At 44.4% G+C, this 19,442-nt stretch overlaps 2 protein-coding genes across 9 annotated transcripts in view; one reads left to right on the top strand and one right to left on the bottom strand.

Moving 5' to 3' along the window:
• Positions 1–1,969: 1,969 nt before the first annotated feature.
• Positions 1,970–19,207, top strand: LOC139593896 (5-hydroxytryptamine receptor 5B-like). Of its 7 annotated transcripts, none has more exons than XR_011680421.1 (4): positions 1,970–3,053; positions 9,914–11,017; positions 15,457–15,541; positions 18,900–19,207. XR_011680421.1 is itself a non-coding variant. In XM_071435379.1 (2 exons), exons 1-2 carry the CDS (start codon positions 2,280–2,282, stop codon positions 10,244–10,246), a joined length of 1,101 nt encoding a protein of 366 aa, XP_071291480.1. In that variant the 5' UTR covers positions 1,970–2,279; the 3' UTR covers positions 10,247–19,207. The 7 variants fall into 7 exon arrangements, 2 of the variants coding, with proteins under 2 accessions (XP_071291480.1, XP_071291479.1); XR_011680420.1 differs by having other exon boundaries at positions 9,914–14,612; XR_011680419.1 differs by having other exon boundaries at positions 15,457–19,207.
• Positions 14,348–19,442, bottom strand: part of CCDC93 (coiled-coil domain containing 93) — a 32,177-nt gene continuing 27,082 nt past the window's right edge. For both annotated transcript variants that reach the window (XM_071435376.1, XM_071435377.1), the window contains exons 20-23: positions 18,394–18,431; positions 17,473–17,557; positions 16,694–16,807; positions 14,348–15,520 (exon numbers count right to left, since the gene is read on the bottom strand). In XM_071435376.1, coding sequence (XP_071291477.1) covers positions 15,467–15,520; positions 16,694–16,807; positions 17,473–17,557; positions 18,394–18,431 — 291 coding nt within the window. In that variant the 3' untranslated portion in view covers positions 14,348–15,466. The remainder of the gene's footprint in view (positions 15,521–16,693; positions 16,808–17,472; positions 17,558–18,393; positions 18,432–19,442) is intronic.

Genomic DNA, 19,442 nt, shown 5'->3' with positions numbered 1-19,442 from the left:
TTGGTCAGAGTTTAAAGGGGGGAAAAAAAAAAAAAAAAGAAAAATTGTAGGCTCTGCAAAATCTTGTATAACAGTTACAAAATTTCCAAACTCTCCTCTCTATTCTGGCTAAAGATATTGAGACACCCAGGGCTTTCTGGGCTCCTCTGTGAGTGGTTGCAATCACCTCTGAATGTTTTCATTATTAATAAAATCAATATTACCTGGCATCTATGTGACACCTAGATTCTCCATCACATTTTCAATCGTGAAAGTATGGAACCATCTGTCAAAGGACTTTGGAAGGTTTGGTTTTTGTCCTGAGCTGAAATTTTCTGTATATTTCTCAAATCAATTGCAGGATTTATATAACTGACTTTTCTTAAAATGCTTTAGAAAGGAGGCTTATTTTCTGCTAATGAGGATGGAATAAAACTGCATCTGCTAAAACCTTTTTTAGCACTTCTGAATCTAAAACAAAAAATGGAAAATATGTAAAGAGTCAAGTTCAGCGTAGTCCCTTTATAATGGTCTAAAAATAATCTGCCTGTAATGGATAAAAACAAACTTCTGGAAAATGTAACATTAAATTTTATATATTTGGTATAAAAATACTGCATTGCTTCACAAAATGGGCTGGAATTCTGTTATCTGTGGATGAATTATCTCTGGATGAATCATCACCCTCCAGAGCTGTTACTAAGCTGCATGCTGTCCTTGGAAGTGCTTGGAACTGGTGCTGTGACAACGCTGACCTGGGCAGCTGCTCCCTGGGGAGCACAGACACCTCCTCACACAGCTGAGCAAAGGGGAGCTTGGACACAAATTACAAGGATGCAGGAAGGGTTAAGCCAAGAACTTTCAGACTGACAGAAAGAAATATTATGACAAGACTGAGTCCGAAAAGATTCAGTTAAAGAGAGTCCTGAAGTGATGTTTGGTGAAGTGATGACGACTAGGAAATATGTTTTGCAATTCTTCACCTCTGTCACAAGTTCTTTTGTCATCAATTCCCAGATCAACAGGGAAAAGTGAGAACAGATGCAAAGGAAGATGTGAAGTAGACTTAGACTTACAAGAGATTGCTATTGTCCATCCTTTTGTGTTTGCATCCCTCAGACTTCTCAAAAGCGCCACAAAGCACCAAATATCCAGATGGAAAGATCACATTCCCTTGTATTCACTTTTGATTCTATTGTCCGTCTCCAAGCCCTTGGTCACATATTTGATTGCTTATTTTAAGAGCAATGAAATGGTTGGTGGGAACATGGCAGGAAAGGGCTGTGAAGAGAAGAGGGTGTCCTGTAGCTTCCTCATGGGGTCCATGGGGAGAAGGGGGTGTCTCGTCACCACCTGGGGCTGTGGGGACACAGACTATTGCTGCGTACTTGGTCCTGGTGAGGCCACATCTGAGCACTGTGTCCAAATCGGGGCTCCTCTGTACAAGAAAGGCAAGGAGCTACTGGAGAGGGTCCAGCAGAGGCCACAAAGGTCATGGGGGGGTGGGGTCTGGAGCATCTCTGTTAAGAGGAGAGACTGCGAGATCTGGGCCTGGTTAGTCTGCAGAAGACAGGACAGAGAGGGGAGCTCATTAATGCACATTAAGTTCTCAAAGGAGGTGCCAAGAGGATGGTGCCAGACTCTTTTCAGTGGTGCCCAGCGACACCACTAAGAAACTAAAACACAAGAAGTTTAACCTCAATATGAGGAAGAACTTTACACTGGAGGCGGCAGCGCACTAAAAGCTGCCCATGGAGAGCGTGGAGTCTCCCTCTCCAAACCCACCTGGACGCGTTCCTGTGACACCTGCCCGAGGTGACCCTGCCGGGGCAGGGCGGTGGGACGGGGTGATCTCCAGAGGCCCCTTCCAGCCCCGGCAGCTCGGATATCCCGGGAGCAGCAGGCGTCTCGCCCCTCACGGGCCGCGGGCAGCAGCCGGGGAGGCGCCGCCTCCCGCCCCACACGGCCCGGCCGCGCCGCCGCCCCCGAGGCGGCCGCTGGGGCGGGGCGGCAGCGGCGGTGCCGCCCGCCCGTCCGTCCGCGCTACCCATGCCGGAGCCTCGCCGTGCTTCCTTCCCTTCTCCAGCCTGCCTCCCTTCTCCAGCCGCCCGGGATGGGCGTGCGGAGCGGCGGGCGCGGGCGGGAGCGGCGGGCAGCGCTGGGGCGGTGGCACATGTGGGGCGGCCGCTGAGCGGAGCCGCGTCCCGCTGTGGGGCTCCCGCTCGCCGGCAGCGGGGCTGGGGACGGTGCCGGCGGCCTGGGAAGGGGCAGCGGTGAGGGGTCGAGCCCTGGTCCTGGGCATGGCGGAGACCCTGAACCCCTGCTCCCCACGGGGCCAGTGCCAGCCCAGCATGGGCACCAATACCTCGTCTGCCAACGTGGACGCCAACGCCTCCTCCTCGGTGGTAGGCGGCAGCGCGTGGAGGGGCCGGGAGCCCTTCTCCATCTTCACCGTCCTCATCCTCACCCTGCTGGTGCTCCTGACAGTGGCCACCTTCCTCTGGAACCTGCTGGTGCTGGCGACCATCCTGCGAGTGAAGGCCTTCCACCGGGTGCCCCACAACCTGGTGGCCTCCACGGCGGTGTCGGACGTGCTGGTGGCGGCCCTGGTGATGCCGCTGAGCCTGGTGAAGGAGCTGTCGGCGGGACGGCGGTGGCGGCTGGGCCGGGAGCTGTGCCTCGTGTGGGTGTGCTTCGACATGCTGTGCTGCACGGCCAGCATCTGGAACGTGACGGCCATCGCCCTGGACCGCTACTGGTCCGTCACCCGGCAGCTGCAGTACACGCTGCTCGCCCGCCGCCGCATCTCCAACGTGATGATCGCTCTCACCTGGCTGCTGTCCGCCGCCATCTCCCTCGCCCCGCTGCTGGGCTGGGGGGAGACCTACAGCCCCGAGCAGGAGCGCTGCCAGCTCAGCCAGGAGCCGTCCTACACCATCGTCTCCACGGGCGGAGCCTTCTACCTGCCCCTCTGCGTGGTGCTCTTCGTCTACTGGAAGATCTACAAGGCGTCCAAGTTGCACATGGGGGCCCGCAGGAGGAACGCCGTGGTGCCCCTGCCCGAGGCTGCCCAGGTAAGGCCGGGCAAGGGGAGGGAGCCCTCGCTGCTGCCCCGGGCGCTGCGCTCCTGCTTCTCTCAGCTCCGGCCCTCACCCCTGCCAGGGTGTGCTCGGCGCAGCGAGAAGGCTGCGAGGTGCCCTGGGGGGCTCCCGTGTGTGTTTGACTTTGTCACAGACTGGACGTGAGCAGTGATTAGCCAGTCAAAGAGTGCAGCTCCTGGAGAAGAGCTTTATTCTTATTTTTTCCTTGTTTTATAGGAGTAAGGGACAGGTGCGCTCACTGCCGGTTGGGAGAGACATTTGAAAATTGTCTCTTTGTTCTGAATTTGCCAGTCCTTGGTGGTTTTTTCCCCCTCTTTATGTTCTTTATAGCATTAGTGGGGTAAAAAAAGTCATAAACAGATCCCCACCTCCTGTACTGAGATAAATGTGCACTTATCTACCACCACACTTTGTGTGTCGGAGTAGATTTTGGTAAGCAAATTATGCACTATACACAATATAAACTTATATATATTGATGTGCTTAGGCTATTTTTCCTTGAATGCTGCTCACTGCATAGTGTTGAAGCAATGAGCAATCGTTTCTGGTTTAAAATTACCTGCTGGCTTCAAAACCATGTTCTTATCCCAAAGATTGTCTGCAATCCTGCAGTGCCCTAGCTATTTGGGAGGTCTCATTCATTTTGGGGATACACCTTGCTGACAGGAAAGCTGTGTCCCTTCAGAAAGGTTGGGGTTGGCTCCTTGTGCTCTGTAAGTCAGGCTCTCTGCATGATGCTACTGTCACCCATTCCATGCCTCCACCGTGCTTGGCTGTGCTCTCTGTAAACTTTCCCTGCTTTCTGTCACACACTCTTGCTCTCATTCCTACCAATCTTTATGTTTTTTGTGATTACACGTTGCACTTCCTGAGCCCATCCCTTCCCAGTAGCCAAAGATGGGTTGTGTGGATCTTAGAGATACCTACCCAGAACATTTTGTTCCATTGGGGTTAATCCTGCAGAGCCTCATTCCCCTGCAAAATCCTATCTTAGATTTGGAGGCAAGGAAGCTCATTATGATGGTCACAAGTAAGAGTCTGTAGGCTGTGTCCCCAGATAATTGCATAATTGCACTGGCAATAATTGCATAATACACTGGCAATTATGTGTGATTAGACTTGCAGATTTGGATCATAATATCTTGAAGCTGCTTCTAATATATATTGATTTATGAAGGTATCTTCTATGAAAAAGCAAAAAATGTGTTAGAAAAGTAGAGAATATCTCCTGTAGTGGCATTTTTTTTCTTATGATCTTCAGCCCCTAGTTTGCTCCAAATTTCTTCCAAATTGTTTTAAGTACAATGAAAATATTGCTTGTAGTTAATGTATAATCTCTTCAAGCACAAAAGCCAGCTGATTGTTTGTAGTGTTTTTGCATGCTCTATCTTTTACACACACACAGATCCATACAGGAGTAGTTGGCTGGAATCTAAAATTCTGGGAAGTGAAATGAGCTGAGGCATTGCTGCTCGAGCCAGTGGAGAGACACCTCACATGACAGTCTTAGCCAGACTGAGTCTGGCTGCAAAATGTCATAGTTCTGTCTGCAGGAGGCCCCGAGCATGGCTGCCAGGTGAGTGCTTTTTGTGATGCAAACTCTGGGGGCTGGTCTAGGCTGCACTGACAAAAGGGCTCTGTCACAGTGAGCTACGTGCCCATTTTGGAGGAGTTATTGCAGCAGCAGCAGATGCTCAAGCCAGTAGGTCTTCTTTCTCATTGGTGTGATTGACATATCAACTGTGATTGACTTCTCCTGACAGGCATTCTTGAGTCTGCAATTGGTGTGTAGTGGCAACTTCCTCTGTTGTCCCAGCAGCTCCATTTGCTGACTTAAATTAACAGACTTCTGTGATTCAGATGCAAACTTTACTCCTCACCTGAAGGAAGAACTGATGCTGCACACATATACATTAAATGAACTCATTGATCAAGCAAGCTGGCATTCAGGATGCATTTCTTGTTTTCTTTCTAAATTAAGATGCTGAGATTTACTCACCAAGTGTTATCCTGATCCTTTTTAAGCTTGTAGTAGTAGGATCCATCACTTTCACAGGAAGAGTAGCAGTTCCCCAGCGAATTCTGGAGGGGAATCTTCACACACATCACTACTGTTCTTTGGCAATAACCCTGTTGTTTTTTTAACATGCAAACATGAAGGTAACATTGCCAAGCTTTGCTTCTCTGCATGCAGGGGTGATCAGGCTCAGCATCAGCTCTGTCCTCTCTGATGGGGCAAATTCTGTTCTGCTTCTCATGGTTTGCCCATCAGCTCATTCTGATTTTCCCATTCTTTCTCCCTTGATGTCTCTCCTCCCTCTACTTTCTTCCATCTCCATTCTCAGAGAATGCTCTCCTGTCATGCTCACCCTGGCAACATTTTCCTTCTGTCATTGTGATCTGGATGTGAATTCCCCTCTGCATCTATGTCAGTCCTCACTCCAGGTTGCCCTGCACCAGCTGATCCGAGGAATATTAGCAGGGATTTTTTGGCAGACGATGCCCAAGGCTGGCAGTGCTTCCCAGTCTGGAGGTGAGCAATCACAGCAGTGATCCCTGCTGGGAGAGACATCTGTGTTGCACTCAGGAATGAGCTGTCAGGTAGTGCTGGACTGGAACTGCACAGCAGGGCTGCACTTGGTGGCCTGAGGTACAACCAGCTGGCAAGTCTGAGGACAGAAAAGGTCTGAGTTCATAGTACTCAGATGCCAGTAGGGATGTCTTGGAAAAACCAATGCACCAAAAAGACACCCAGTAGGGTATCTTGGAAAAAACCAATGCACCAAGTGGAGCAGTGAGGGTGATATCTTGATGTTTGTCAGCCAGCAGAGTCAGGCACCAAAGTGCTTTGCAGGTTGCCTATATATGTGTGTGTGTATATATGTGTGTGTTTGTATATATATATATATATATTTATATATATAAAATGGTTTGGGGCTTTTTCACAGAGAAAGGGCATTCCTTTCAAACTGGGAGTTGGCATACATACCTTATGTTCCTACACTCTTACAGAGCTGCAGAATAGAATAGGTACAAAATAACTATTCTGAGTCATTCTTTGGTTAAAATTTTACTTGTGTTTTTTGAAAAATACTTTTCAAAACCTTTGAAAAAATTCGGGTGAGGGAGATGGATGTGAAACATCCGAGGTGCTTCTGGTTTTAATGACAGCTTGGTTTTTCTTTCCTTTGAAATAAAATAATTGCCAAATTGGGATCCTAAATTAAGCTGGTGCTTTTATAATTTTTTGGTTTGCCAATTATGAAACTCCCTGAAAAGTGAATTCTGCAGGCAACACTGACTTGGGTGACCCTCATTAAAAACCTAGTGACATATCATCACTGACAGAGAGCTATGCTCTGTCACACCTGGTTGACAGCAGGCAATAATTCTCTTTCTAAACAGTCCAATTGAAATAAATGAGACTGCTTGAAAAGCAGCAGATACTGCTGGAGAGTGCCCTTTTAAATCAATGAAATCACTTGTAGCATAGGGATAGCCCAGCAAAACCAAGGAGGATGGGATCTGAATGTCTGCATTACTTACATGTAGCAACTGCAAAACCAGGTTTAAATTTTCATGGGAAGAGTTAAAAATCAAATTCTGTTGATGATTGGTGGAGGTTTTGTTGTTTTTTTCTTTTGTCTTGTTTTTGTTTTTTTTTATTTCTCCCCTCTCAAAGTATGTGTATATAAAAACATTAGGCATGATCCTTAAAGTTTTGTGAGAGTCTTTCCCACTTTGGCTAACATCAGGCCCCAGAGCTCCAGAGGTGCTGTGTTGTTCTGTATCTTGGCCTATTCAGCTTCTCCAACTCACTTAACCAGTCAGGACAATGTGGGAGAAAAAAGCCAGATTCTCCTTTTCTGAAGGGATCTCAGACTTTTTATTTCTTATTTGGGCCTCTGCACAAGTAGGAGAGATGGGTCAGGAAACAAAGTTCAGCTGTCCAGAACAGGTGCAAAAAATGTCCAGGAAAGAGTGAGGCAGGAAGCAAAGTGGGGTGGGTAGTTATTTCCTAGGAGAAATACAGTTAGTCCTGCTTACAGCAGAAGAAAATCCTGTGAGAGAAAGCAGGTGTTCTTCTCCCTGTCAAATGAGCTGTTTGTCATGCTGGTGGAGCATCCAAGACATTGTAGACCTTTCTTTGTTTTGGTCCTTTGTTGTGCATTTAGCTTCTTGTGCTCTTGTTCAAAGAGCAAGGAGTGTGCCAGGGCTGCACTGAGACAGTATTGACCTTTGCTGAACCACACTGTGATAGGCAAAGCTCTACATTTGATACTAAGGCAGATTTGATTGATGTTTATCATTACTGTTGTTTTGTTATTGCAGGCCCTGCAGGTGCAGGGCAGACACACACAGAGCACCTGCTACAAAGGACCAGTAATAACAATCATTAAAGCTGTAAGGAACATTTTTAAATCAAGGGATTTTGTCAGAAGCTCCTTGGTGGCATGTTTTCTATGACATTCTAGGAACACAGGAATTGGGAACATGTATCCATTTAGGAGTAGTAATTTACTGGGGACAGACAAACAAGAGAAGAGGCAATGAACTGTAATTGCTGATCGGTGTACAGAAGAATAAATTCTGGAATACAACCAAACTCCTTTGTGACTGTAGAAGGATTTGTACTTGAGCTCATCTCCTTCATTTACTTTTTATTAGTCTCACAGAACAGCAGTTATCTCTGCAGTTCTCACAGCCCATTGTCCTGGAAATAGCTGATTTCCCGAGTTCTGAACCAAATTCTGGCCTCAGAGGAGCAGTCCTTTCATGCCAGCTATTTCCCCAGTGCTCCTGACTCGCAGCTCCTGGAGCAGTGCCCGGGCAGATGGAAGGAGATCTGTGCCCGAGGCAGAGTGTGCTGCTAGACACTGAGTGAGAACAGTGTGCAGCACTGCAGAGATGGCTCCAGCACAACCCAAGGCATCTCCATGGACTGCTCTAATTACAGTCAGTGACCACCTCTTCTGCTGTCACAGCCTGCCTGCTAGTGCTCATCACTGCACCCAAAATGGGGCAAAGGTTCTATACTTGTCCTTTGTTCTGTGTGGCATGGAGATAAAGGTCAGCTGCTGTGACTTACATTGGAAAGTGGAGTCATGAGAAGCCTCTGGGGCTGGCACTGGGAACTGCAGATTTGATGCAGTTAGAGCTGCATTTAGTTCTAGCAAGTAATTTACAAAACATACCATGATCTAGTAATTTACAAAACGTACCATGATCTAGTTTCACTTGCTGTTTTGTTTTCAGAGGCCTGACCTAACAACTAGGGAAGTTTATAAAAACTCCTCTTACTTCAGTAGGGGCTTGACCAGGCTGAAAATGCAGGCTTCATTGTGGAAAACACCTGAGGGCTGAGGTATCTTCTAGCAAAGGAAATGAAATAACCTTTTCTTACAATATGCAATTAAGTGATAAAGGGGTCACTGCTAGGAAATTCTGCAGTCAGAAGTAGTGAGAAGGCTCTGATTTGATTTTGTGATTTGATGATGGCACACAGCAAGCTCTATCTTATGAGCAAGAGTTGAAGGTTAACTACAGTACCAAACTGTGCCTGATGCTCAAGAGGAAGTCCTTTGTATGGCTGTTCCCAAGAGGCACTTAGGTAACTGCTCCTCAGGGCTAAGACATAATCTTTCAGGGTTGCTTGTCACAGATTTGTCCTCGTGTCATACATTCATCCCTTTTTGCAGAGTGTGATTAAGGACGTGCAGAGCAAGTCCTGCAGACAAATGGTGTGATCCTTGCTACATGAGGGGTGTCCCATTTTAATTGTCAGAACAGATGTGATTTTCATTTCCCTCCATTATTTGCCTGTGCCCATAATCTGCTGCCCTTACGTTCTGCAGCCCTGGCTCATGTCTGAGGGTGCAGACAGGGATATCCATCCTGAAGAGTGATTGTTCAGCCACTGCCAGTGCTTCGCTGTCTGAATTGCTGTGCTCATACTGAGTACAGGCTCTCCTTTATTACAAAGGTAGCACATGAATGTGCAATACGTAGCTAATTTAACAATGGCCCCTATTTGGGGTGCCTGTGAATTATCACTCAGGCAAATTTTACAGCCTTAAGCTGTTGCTTTTATTGCGCTCCCTTAATAACTGTAGTGCCTAGAAGAACTTTTTAATATCACAGACACTTCTATCTTCAGATTAAAATCTCTAAGGAGTGTCTTCATCTGGTCAGACTCAAAGCACACAAATAACTTCTTCCCAGAAGCTGTTTGCGCTCAGTGAGAGGAGACAAGAAGCACTGTTGACAGCCTGGAGTAGCTGAAATTTTTCCTCTCTTGTAAAACTTCTACTGAAGCCAGAATTTGAACTGAAGGTCAGTTGAAATGGTGTTTTTCTGGCAATGGTGTACTTTTTGAGAAAGTACAGAATCACAGAATGGTTGGACTTGGAAGGGACCTCTGGAGATGATCTAGTGCAAGCCCTGCTGAAGCAGTTCACCTAGAGCAGGTCTGGAGGCCATGCAGCAGCATGAGTCTGGTGCAGGGATAGGCAGCAGACACAGGCCCTTGTTAGCCTGCCTTAACAACCTCATTTCCCCTAGGTTTGAAGGCATCCAAGACAATAAATTGAAAAAGAGTCCCACAATACACATGGTACCAGGTACTCTTTATTTAACTCTGTCTGTCAGCTACACTTGGCAGCTTTTCCATTGTAATGAGTTTGGCACTCTGGGGCATTTTCTTTCTTTTAGCATGGAAGGAATGAAGTCCAGGCCTTTTGTGGTAGGTGCACAGATGTTGTGCTGTCATTTAAAAGTAATACTTCACTCAAACAAACTGTCTTGGTAAGAAACTGTGTTTGCTTTTGTTTGAGGTGAAGGAAGCTTCGCAGGAGCCACAGATGGTGTTTACAGCTCGTCGTGCAGCTATCACTTTCCAGACAGATGGAGAAACATGGAGAGAACAGAAAGAGAAAAAGGCAGCTCTGATGGTTGGCATCTTAATTGGAGTTTTTGTACTGTGCTGGATCCCTTTCTTCATCACAGAATTAATAAGTCCCCTCTGTTCCTGCAACATCCCACCCATCTGGAAAAGCATCTTTCTTTGGCTTGGCTACTCAAATTCTTTCTTTAATCCTCTCATTTATACAGCATTTAACAAAAATTACAACAATGCCTTCAAGAACCTTTTTATAAAGCAAAGATAAAAGGGGACACGGAGGAGAAAACAATTATTGCATAATAGAGAGATTTCTTGAGGGAAACATGCCTGTGATATGAACAGTTGCCATGCACAAGAGCTACTTGAGGGAATTTAGGAGCAGTGAAAAAGAAGATGGAAGATGTCTGGATATAAACCTACTGAGAGTTTACAGCTCCCCCTTAGAAATACAGATGTGCTACGCCAGTGTTTGGCAAAGAAGGTGGAAGCAGGGAATGCCTCCCGTCTGCCCTTCAATCATCACAGGCTGAGCGAGGTGTGGCCGGTGCCGCGGCTGCACACCCAGCACGGCTGATCCCGCCCAGCCAGCGCCGGGGCCCTGCTGGAGCTCTCCTCATTAGCAAAGGCACCCGTGGGAGCTGCTAATTGAGCACTACTGACATGTTGGTGATATGAACAGGATGCTGGCTTCGGGTTTGAGATTTATTTGGGAGGGAATAAACATGCTGCAGTCAATCAGTCCTTGAGTTGATGTGAAATTAAAGAGGATGACCAAGCAGCTCAGAAACACAGCCTGGCAGGCCTGAGGGGCTGTGTGCTCTGCAAGCAGCAGGGCTTGATGGGCAGGCTTGCTCAGACAGGGCTCAGCTGTGTCCCCTGGACTTAAGAGAAACTTAAGGAGCAAGGATAGAATTATTCAGAGCCCCTGAGAATGTGTTCTCACTGCTTGCACAGGAGGATCCAGTGAGGATTTTTCACTTGTGTTGTCCTCTCTCACTCTGCCAGGCTCAGACTCTCCCTGTTTTATGAAACCCAGGTGAGCTCAAGATAGACACCAACACCTCCAAGTGAATGGGGACTGTGTGCATGGTTATTTCGTGCTACCATCAAACTGAGCAGGCATCTGTGTGACAAACACCACACAGGATGCTCAGTGACACCAGGTGTGCTGGCAGCAGAGTGTGGGTGAGTGCCTGCACCATGTCTGGGGCCTTTGCACCATCAATGTGCTCATCACCCAACCTGCGTGAAGGCCACAATTTGTCAGCTGGCATCAACTTCCTCCTACTGTAACAAAGGTCTTGATGCCATCAGATTTAAGAGACTCCCCAAAATCCAAAGAGACTCAAACCTAAGCCTTAAATCATTTTCCCAAGATCTGACAAATATCCCTGTCCCAACAATATATACATACATAATCTATTTCCTTGCATACTGCCAAGTCCATCTTGCTCCATATTTGTTTCTCTGGTGGGTTTTACTTCCTCCCCTGCTCTGAGTGGGAGAGCTGACAGCATCTCTGAGTATTTCTAGCTTGGCACAGAGTCCCAGGAAGCTTAAGGGAGCTTGGCTGCACCTCAGGAGCACAGTGTATGGTGAGGTCAGGTGGTGCTGTGACAGTCCAGTGTGACCTGCTGTGCCCACAGCCACCTGTGTGTCCTGCATTCCTGCAGAGGATGCTTCTCTCAATTTCAGTGGGAATTCAGAATTCAAATTTCTAAGAGTAGATAGAGTCAATAGAATTTCAAAGAGTTGTTAGACAGTGACTCAGACTTAAATGCTGATTTAAATAACTTTCCCTTGTGACTCTCAACTTGCCTGCATATGGAATAGCTACCATTCAATCCAGTGTTTGGAGGCTTAATTAAACCAGAAGGAAGCCACATACATAAGAGACTGAATGTTACTAAAACCTGCAGCCTCATTCAGAACCACTGACAAATTTTTCAAGTCAATTTTTTTCATGTAAGAGAGTCACTGCTCTAAAACCTTTAAAATCCAAACAGATGACATGGAAGGAGGAAATGCAGAGGTCATCTTGAGCTGGTGTTGAAAAGCATACAAATCTTCTGCATGTGGCACTCCTGAAGTTTCTAATAATCATGTTTTGGACAAATTTTAGTGCCTGTACTCCCTGAGCCTGGTAAGCCAAGCCATTACTGTCACACAAATCCAATGCCAGCACTGGTGCCCTGGCCCATCCCAGTATGGCTGCAGTGATCTCCAGCAGCTCCAGTTGCAGAAGCAGCACAGGCACCCTCTGCCATGGCTCTGGAGCTTGGGAGGACACCACAGAGCTGCAAGGCCCTGTGCAGTTCCTGCAGCCTGCACTGCTGCAGCTGCTGGCCTGCAGCACAAGCAGGGGAGCAGCAGCAGAGCACTGACACAGCTCTCCTCCTCCTCCTCAAGGATGAATTTAGCTCCCTTGGCAGGCGAGGCTGGGCCTCTGGAGTTCTGCTGTGAGGAGTTCTGAAGCTAAGCAGGCAGTGCTCTGCCCACCCAAGCATCTGTGCCAGCAGTGTTACAGTGATGGGCTCACACAGCCAGCCTCTGTACACACAGTGAGAGGCAAGCAGAGCTTTCATTTCCTTGCAGTAGCTTTAGAAAGCTCTCAACAAAATCAGCTTCCCACACTGGCTCTAAATGCAGACTGCATTTAGAAGGGTGGCAGCACAGATTCAGGATTTAAAATTCTGGTTTTTATTCACAGCTTGCTGTGAGGCAAAGAAAATATGTATCAGTGGTTCCTGCCTAACCTGCTGCATGCTCCCATATGAACTAAGGTTAATGACATAGTATCTTGACTATCCAAACAAAAAAAAATATTCTAAAGAGACATCATTTGGCACAGCTTAGATGTTATGTATTTATTTCCCCAATAGAAGCTGCCAATTTGAGTACACCAATCATCTCTGCTTGTAACCAGTGGACTACTGGTTTTAAACTTAATTTCCTGACACTGAATTTGCTCCTAGAAAAATTTACTGAAGCCTTTTGCTCAGCAGAAGGGCAGAGTCACATCCTGGAGCAAGGTTTTGAGAATCCTGCATCAGCTGCATTGAGCCCAGAATGTGCTGAAATGAAAGGGCTTTGGAAGATGAGCATGAGCAGACAATGCTAATAACCCTAATAAAGAAATTAGGTTTTGCTGCAAGTCCTGTAAATGGTATTTTACAAGGTAACAGCAAATGAGTTCAGGACAAGACCTTTCTCTTTGAACAAGGAAATCCAGCAATACTGAAGAAAAATTCTGAGAAAGTCTCAGTTCCTCACTTGCAACCAGCTGAGATGGAGAATTAAGGCAGATTCTCCTTGCTGTCAGTTCCTACCCAGGTATGAGGAGAAATGGCACCCAACACACAGAGCCTGTGCCAGAAAGCAAAAACAACTGATGGAATTGTTTTCACTCCCTCACCAGCTCCTTTCTTCTCCTTTTCACATGGGCCTCACACCAAAGGTCGTGGCCATCTGCCCTGGGCTCCATCTACAGCAGACAGTGAGTTATGATCTGGACTCTGATTTATCCTTTGTGAGCAACAACTGCATTCTACAAACCTCAGATGTATATCTTAGTCAAAATCACAAGCTCCTAGGATCTCACATTTTTATAGTCCTTGTAGAAGTTTCCAGGTTACTGTGTTTATAGCATGTAAGCATAAATTTTAACATCACACTGAACAAATAATCACATAATTTATTCTACATGCAAGTTCATTATTTATCCTACTATTTACCATACCTAGGAAATTTTTCTTCATGCTAAAAAGCAATTGTGATTAAAATGATAAATCCCAAATTGAAATGCTCATTCAAGTTACTTTTTTAGAGTTGCATGGTACATACACAAACACAGCACAGCTTGAATTCCCAAGCATGTCTCCTTGGTGCCAAAGCTGAGTTATTCAATTTACAAACTAGAAAGAGCCTGACAGTTTTTATAGAGGGCAAAGTTTGTAGACAGAAATAATGCCTCCTATATCAAAGCTGACTACAGAAAGTCTGCAAGCAGCACTCAATGCAGGTTTCCTTCTTTGAAGGAATGCTGAGGGTAAATTTTTCCTTCTTTGAAGGGACTTGGAATCTGATTTTGCCTTCATTATTTTGCTAGCTCTGGGCAGACTGACTTTTTGAACAGATTCAAGAGGAGCAGCCCAGATCTATTCCCTCACTAACCAGTGTGGGAGAGCAAGGTCCCAGCTGGCTCAGGGGGAAGGTTTTCATTCTGTTTGTGCTGAAGGAGCAGGACATCACAAACACAGTGACTCATCTAACTGTGGACACGATTCATCTTTTAATGCACTTGTGATTCAGGAGCCTGGGAAAGCTTCTGAGGCAAGTTCCACCTTAAAAACACGATATCAGAATGTCACTGGATTCCAAACATCCTTTATTTTATATCTGCTGCCATAGACAGCAATCGAACAGTGCTGTCATCAGTGTCAGTGGCAAAAAGGAACATGGGTCTTCTTCTCCTGAAGATGTCATGTACATTAAGAAGTCAGTCCAAAATCCTGGAGTTAAGTACAAAAAGCAACTGTTTGAATTATAAAATACTGTATATACAGATATAAAAATGTCTCAGAAAGTGTCCCACAAAGTTTCTGAACTTTCAAGAGCAAGTCTTCAGCAGGGTAAGTAGGTTGTTGTCTTCAAAGGTGAGCATCAGTTCATTAGAGCAGAATGTCTCAATCTTTATCTTCCTATATTACAAGTGACAGACTCTGATTTTCATCCCAGCCAGGGATAACGTGGTGATCCTAGCATTAAGGTGTTTTTTTTCCTGGAGCTATTAATTTAACAAGCACACTCTCTATATATAAAAATGAAATTTCAAAGAAATTTATACAACAGCTAGACTTTATAAAAATATAGATCTATAATTTTACACCAGGAATTATCCAAGGTAAGGTTTCATTTTCTTAGCCATTAGAAATTAATTGTTATCATCTGGAATCCTATATATGGCTAGAGTATAAACTAAAATAATGTGAAGTTATTAGCTGGAAAAGTGAGTTTGAAGAATCTCATTCTGTGGGGTTTTTTTGGGCCAAAATTAACAAACTACTGCATTCTGCAGTGCTCATCCTGTGGGGTGGTGGACATACTACACAGTACATGTAAGTTTATTCCAGAATTTTCACCTAATTCAGTGTTAAAACCCAAATAAAAAACCATTCCCACTGTCCTTACTGTAGGGAAAAAAAACCCCAAACCCAAATAAATAAAATTAGACAGTATTTCTATTTTGCTGTACTGTGTTAACTCTTTACTGTGTAGTGGAGGCAATAATGAATAATACAGCCATGTGATGAGGGAATGTAAACTGAACACATACTGGAAAAACCAGACTTTTCAGCTGTGTGTATATATATTTTATATATATATATCTATATATATACATCTACATTGCAGTTATAACTGTCACCTCACAAAAGAGATTCAATGGACTGAACAATCTTCTATAAATTTCCCCAGCTGGAGGTCTTCAGGAAGAACTGGCTTTCAGCTTGGACAGCAGCACTTCATTCTTACGGCATTCCTGTTAACAGAGAGCAAACAGGTAAGGAGGAATTGCTCCTAACTCTGCTGCCTGTAGCTCCACATCAACAGAACCAAACCCTTTCTTTCAGTTTGAAACATCTCCCAAATCCAAAGCAGCCTGGAGTGAGTGATGAGTTGAAGATAATTCTGATTCATCCATAATGTTATTCCAATGGCAATACTCATTAAACTTTATGACATGCAAGCCAGAAGGAACACTGCCTGACCACCCATCTGAAGTTTTTGCTAAAGCAAATTCAGCTTTTTACTTATAAGTAAATAAATCTGAAATGGACATTACTTGTAGATGATCTGGAACTTCTCAGGACAGTTTGCAAAAGAGTCAGTGCTCAGGGAACAATTCTCAGTCAGGAAATATATTTCCACAAGTACACCTGTGTTCAGTACCACACCATGACTTTTTTATTTTTAAGGGTAGCAGAGTTGAGCAGCTCACATGGCAATGGAAGAAAAATAGGTAAAAAACCTAACAATAAATCTACTTAAATTCTGCAAGTAGGATGTAAAATTCTGCATGTCAGAGTAGCTGAACAGCCCTTGTCATTCTGCCAGAGTACGCTGTCTGAAGCAGGAAGGAACTGTCTCAGAACAAAGCAGGAATAATTACACAAAGATGATTTTCCTCCAACATATGAAGCCAAATGACAATTTTGCCTGCAGCATTCCTTTTCATTCATTCATTTTCATGGAGACAGCAAGTAACAGAAGCCCATGATGATTAAAAGCTTGGGAAAGGCTAAATCAATGAAGTGTTATACAGTGCTTTCACAACCACTAGGCAACAAGGCTGGTTCCTGAAGATTAATGACCAAGATCCTGCATTTCCTCCTCATTCACACACATTTCCACACCCCTCTTTGCTCCAGTAACTAACTGCTCACAGACCTTCATGAGATTCCACTTGAAAACCTAAATACATCACTTGCTTGATGACCTCTCCCTGTAACATGGAGAGGTGCCAATCTAGCAGTGAAAGAACTCCCAGAATCAAATTCAGAGTCCAAGATGCACATGGAGAAAATGACCAAGGTACATAATGAACATGGTGTGATAAGCATCATATCAGGAAATCTTGTGGATATGTTAATGCACAAATACATCAAAATGGGTCACTGAACATGACAGTTGAACACAGCAAAAGTGTTCTTACCTCTTTAAATTCTTTCACTGTTTTGAAGTAAAGCCTCTGTTTCTCTAGAAGCTCTAAGTATTCATCATTCAACTGGTCTCTTCTCATTTTGTTTTCTTGCTTCTTTTTTTCCATCTGTTGGTATGCAGGAAGGGTAAGAGATCAGATGTATGGGATACACATGGAGGACACACTGCATAAGGAACAGCTATCTATAACACACTAGGGGAGACAGATACTTCATAAATTATACCCCTGGCTCATACTTGAAATGCAGTGAACATTTAGGTCAGCTCTTAAAAATTAAAAGCCTAATGCTGAAGTCTCACTACCAGTAGTGGCATTGGAGGTGCAGCTGGGAAAAGGGCACATGATGGTTGGGATTCTGAGGTGCTGCTGACCCTTTTCAGCAGCAGAAAGCAGCTTCAGTCAGCTCCCACAGTCTGAGAAACTGCCTGAGGTGCAGGTCTGACTGCACCCACCCAGTCCAAATGGAAGAGTTCTCACTGATTTCAGTGGCATTCAGTTGTCTCAGGCATTTAAATCACAACAGTGACAGTAATGAAGTTGAGGAGTATAAGATTCCTGTCAGACAGAGGTGTTACAACACCTCTGTCATACTCTATTCATTGACATTTAATAGTGAGAAGTTCCTGATCAATGTGAAAAGAAATAATCCTTTTAAGTTGTTTGCCTAATTTGCACCTCATGTAATGGATAATAATTGCGCATAGAAAGACCCAAGAGGCTTTGCTGAGATAATTCCCAGGTTTTAGCAAAGAAAGTGAGGGGAGTCAGACCTTCATTCGATTCTGTTTGATGCCTTCTACAATCTGCTCCATCTGCCGCAAAAACTGCTCCCGAGATCCGGACGACGCCATGGCTCTGGAAAGAAGAAAATGGAACACCTGACAGGGATATGGGCCACTGTGTCTCAGCTGCTGCTGTCTTGCACATCTACCCATGTCCAAAGTTCTCATTGCTTAGTGTTCTGTGTAAAAATTCATCCTTTTAATCACTGGTACCACTGACAGTGCAGCTCTTCAGCTACCAAAGAGATGGGCACAGAGAGCTCAGAGCCCGTCACAGGTGTGCTCCCTGTCAGCTCGAGTCTGCTCCTTGCTCTCATGTGCTCTACAGAAATCAACTGCTAATAACTAAATAAAAAGTTGTACAATTTCTCAGTGGAATAGGGAAAGCCTAGAAGTCATTTTAGACCTCGAAATCATTATTTTAGACCTCGAACTCATTGGAGAAAAATAAACGCTGGCTGATTCACACACTGATCTTTGACCATGAACTTCCGAGGCAACCACAATTTTACACTGACTCCACAATATATCAAAATCTCCAAATACAGAGGTAGTTTATAATAAACATGTCTGAAATATGTCCAGTCTAATGTTTTGTACATAATGTAATAACCACAACTCTACAAAAAGGAGGAAAATACTTAAATTAACTCCAGGAAAATTATGACTGAATTTCCACATCTAAAGAGTCAGATATTAAAAACATATGTTAGCTATAAAAATTACGTAATTCCAAGTCTGTGATTCCCCAAACTGGCTTAAACAGAGTTAATAAACTCTTCTATAAATCAGTTTATGACTATAAAATCTTCTAAGAAATTTTTAGTCTCTATAACTGGTGCCCACTCCCATTTGTCCAACCAACTCTACCACTTTGCAACTATTACAAGATAAAGAACTATAACTTACTGGTGGAAGTTGTCATGGATAGAATTCAGTAAGTTAACCTGTGAGTTGGAAAAAAAAATGATGAAAATACACATTTGTCTTTTCTGGTATGAGTTTTCACAGACAATAAGATGAATTTTAGTTTAAAAAAAGTTACTATATAGATAATGCCTTCAAAAGCAGACAGATGTACAAAAATCACCATGAGTTTTCTTTCAGAAGATAAGCTACAACTGGTTGAATGACAGAAGCAGAAGTGTTGGACCACAACTGATATTTTTAATTTTACTGGTACTCAATTATAGCACTGAGAGTTTTCCAGCATGATGCCTTCCCAAACTAAAGCAATAAAGTAAAATGGCCTGTACATGTGTTTAACATGTGTTGGAATTTGACATAAAAGCAGATGCTGGTCCAGTGTTCAGTGGTGATTGTTGACATGTGCACAAGCACATCACAAATAAACAGGAAAGAAACACTTTTGCCTTTGAGATGGGAACCACTCAACACAATCTGTTTCCACACAGGGCTCTGAAGACTCTCTAAGCAGGAGCAGCAGGTGAATTCCTGCACTGCTTTCCTTGTGCAGATGAGGTTTACAGATTCCCTACCAGCCATGCATCATAACTCGCTCTGCTGCTTATGGGTATTTTACTGGGTACTAAAAGGTGAACTCATAAAAAGCACAAAATGGCATTTCAGAGGTGTGGCTTCTTTTACAAGAGAGTAGCATTGCACCCAATGAAGACAAAAATAGACATTTATAACATTTACTCCCAGGAATATTTTGCTGTTTGTATAAATTCCCCCCACTAATAAAACTATATGGAATACATCCTATGTAACTGCCTTTGATTTTTTTTCCTGTTTTTTACATATTGCCTAGAGCATTAAAATTCAACAACTGGAAATTAATGTGATCCTTTCTCTCAGCTTTGAATACATCTTGCAAGTCTCCTGTGGTTAAGCCTTCCCAGCAGTTTCTCCTTTTGATGAGTACTTGAAGAGCTCTGCACTAAGCAAACCCAAGGGCTGCAAACAGAATCACCTGCCCCACTGCCACAGAAATC

Source organism: Agelaius tricolor, unplaced genomic scaffold (assembly GCF_023055355.1).
Source record: "Agelaius tricolor isolate 1412-34295 unplaced genomic scaffold, bAgeTri1.0.p SCAF_10, whole genome shotgun sequence".
NCBI lineage: Eukaryota > Metazoa > Chordata > Aves > Passeriformes > Icteridae > Agelaius > Agelaius tricolor.
The sequence above is the reverse complement of the archived record's forward strand: the minus strand, read 5'-3'. Positions and strand labels throughout refer to the sequence as shown.